At 62.6% G+C, this 2,337-nt stretch overlaps 1 protein-coding gene across 1 annotated transcript in view; it reads right to left on the reverse strand.

The window, feature by feature from the left end:
- Positions 1 to 2,337, reverse strand: part of NBEAL2 (neurobeachin like 2) — a 47,902-nt gene that overhangs the window by 16,030 nt on the left and 29,535 nt on the right. The window contains exons 8-14 of the mRNA XM_029964674.1: positions 2,141 to 2,291; positions 1,951 to 2,033; positions 1,753 to 1,845; positions 1,274 to 1,445; positions 675 to 808; positions 419 to 578; positions 246 to 348 (exon numbers count right to left, since the gene is read on the reverse strand). Coding sequence (XP_029820534.1) covers positions 246 to 348; positions 419 to 578; positions 675 to 808; positions 1,274 to 1,445; positions 1,753 to 1,845; positions 1,951 to 2,033; positions 2,141 to 2,291 — 896 coding nt within the window. The remainder of the gene's footprint in view (positions 1 to 245; positions 349 to 418; positions 579 to 674; positions 809 to 1,273; positions 1,446 to 1,752; positions 1,846 to 1,950; positions 2,034 to 2,140; positions 2,292 to 2,337) is intronic.

A 2,337-nucleotide genomic window follows, 5' to 3' on the forward strand; every position in this document is an offset into this window, starting at 1 on the left:
GTTGGGGATGGATTTGGGAGCCAGGCACAGGGTTGGGGATGGATTTGGGAGCCAGGCACAGGGTTGGGGATGGGATGTGGCCACTTGGAGTGGAAGATCCTGCCCCCACAGTGTTCCCACACCAGAAGGAGGGATGATACCCCTAGAAAATGGTGTCTGTCCCACACTGGAGCTCCAAGGGGGGAAGCCCACCATTCCCCCCACCACACCAGCATTCCGCAGTCCCGGCCCCGCCCGCGGCTCACCCGTAGTAGGTCCGGATGGAGTCGAGGACATACTGCACCCCGTACTTCTTACGGATGCGCTGCTTGTGGTCCTTGACCACGTTGGCCAGGTACTGGATGTGGCCTGCAGGGAGAAGGTGTGAGGGGCCTGGGGGTGGGTGGGGACGGGGGACACCCCCAGCCCCCGGTCCCACCTAAGCGCACGGCGAAGTCGCTGTTGCTCCAGATGCGGAAGTCGAAGAGGAGGTGCTGGTACAGGAGGTGCAGCAGGAGCCCACTGCCCTCGGAGGCCACCTGCTCCATGAGGATCTGCGAGGCCACCAGCGTGCTCATGTCCAGCAGAGCGCTGGAGACCTGCCACGGGAGGGAGGGAGGGGACACTTGTACTCCTGCCACCCCCTGGGGAACCACGCCGGGGATCACAGGACGGAGTTTTGGGAGCTCCCCCACCTTCTGCAGCAGTGCCCCGATGATGGCCGGCCCGTGGCACTGCACCAGGCTCTCCTGGTTCACGGGGTGGTGCTGGATGAAGTTCTTCACCAGCAGCAGGAAGGCTGCCACGCTGTTCCTCTCCAGTCTGTTCTCTGCAAGGCACAGAGCTGTGAGCCCTGGGCCCACCCAAACACCCTCCTGGAGACCCCACCTCCAACTCTGCTCTCCAATTTCACCCCATTCTCCTGTTTTCCTCACATTTATGGAGGTGGAAACCTCTGTTGCTCTGAGCTTGGGAATGAGCAGCTGGGTGTCAGGAGGAAGCACGTTCCACTCGTGCCAAAGGCTCCTGGACAGACCCAGCCCTGTTCTGAGACATCAAAGACTCCACCCAGAGGCAACCCAGAGGTGGTTGGAGCCACCCTCACCTTCCCAGAACTGCTTGTTCATGACTAATTGGGTCATAACAATGTCAGAGGTGCCTTCTCCATTATCCCCACACCTTGTGGTGCCTCAGGCAAGACCTCTCCTGTCTGTGGTGGACACCAGGAACACCTCCACGGCACCGTGGTTACCTCCAACCACCTGACTCCTGCTCCACACCCTGAACTCCTCACCTGAGGACTTTCCCAGCGGGATGAGCATGCCCTGGGCGTTCCTGGAGGACGTCAGCTCTGGCCCCACCAAGTCATTGGTCTCCTCCTCATCCTCGGGCTCCTCCTTCTTGGACACCACTTGCTCGAGCAGGGGCAGGAGCACTCCCATCCCACCCACGCAGTTGACCACGTCCTGAGGGAGGGAGGGACAGAGGGGAGAGGTCTTGCTGGGCGCTGGAGGAGGAGGTTGCACAGCCACCTGGAGTCCCCAAAAGTCACCTGTTCCCCTACACCACCACGGTGCCCACCCTGGATGGGGCAGACAGGTCCTCAGGGGACCCACGGGTCATGCAGGTCCTTGGTGGACCCAACACCACATGCAGAGTCTCTGCAGGGTCCAACCAACACCCTGTGGGTGTCCTGCCCTGGGCCTGCAGCCCAGGAGGGCCCCACCTGCCTCCATGCCATGGGGTGGACGTGTCACCCTGTGCCCACCATACCTTGACGTCCCAGTTGACCACCTTGTGCCCCGTCAGCCTCCCGTCCAGGCCGTGGCTGGGAGAGAGGTCCAGGCAGATGTTGTTCCTGCAGGCCTAGAGGAGAGCACCATGGGAGCATCCCCGTGCTCCTGGAGATGTCCCTCAGGGCACAGGGGCTCGCAGCACTGTCCCTGTCCCCGGGGGGGTGTCTCTCCTCACCTGGGGGGTGTAGTACAGCAGCAGTTTGCTGCTCAGCTCCACCAGGTCCCCTTCCAGTGTAAATGGTGACATGACATTCGGGCCTGGGAGAGGAGGACTGGGGTGAGCTGGGACACGGTGAAGGAGAGCCTGGTTGCCACCAGCACCTCTGTGGACATCCCCCAGATGTCCATGTCCCACCCTGATGTACCTGCACAGAACAGAGCCTTGACCTGGGCCTGCTGCAGAGCCTCACAGAAGATGGCCACGGAGCCCAGGTGACCCTCCAGGGAGGTGGGGCTGCCCCACTCCATGTCCTGGCTCCCGGCCGCCGTGGTGGCCACCACCCCCTCCGTGGGCAGCTGAGTGGGGGTCCAAGAGTGGGGGCCGAGAGTGGCAGGGACAGAC

This window comes from Manacus vitellinus, unplaced genomic scaffold (assembly GCF_001715985.3).
Source record: "Manacus vitellinus isolate BGI_N305 unplaced genomic scaffold, ASM171598v3 scaffold_78_pilon, whole genome shotgun sequence".
Classification (NCBI taxonomy): Eukaryota; Metazoa; Chordata; class Aves; order Passeriformes; family Pipridae; genus Manacus; species Manacus vitellinus.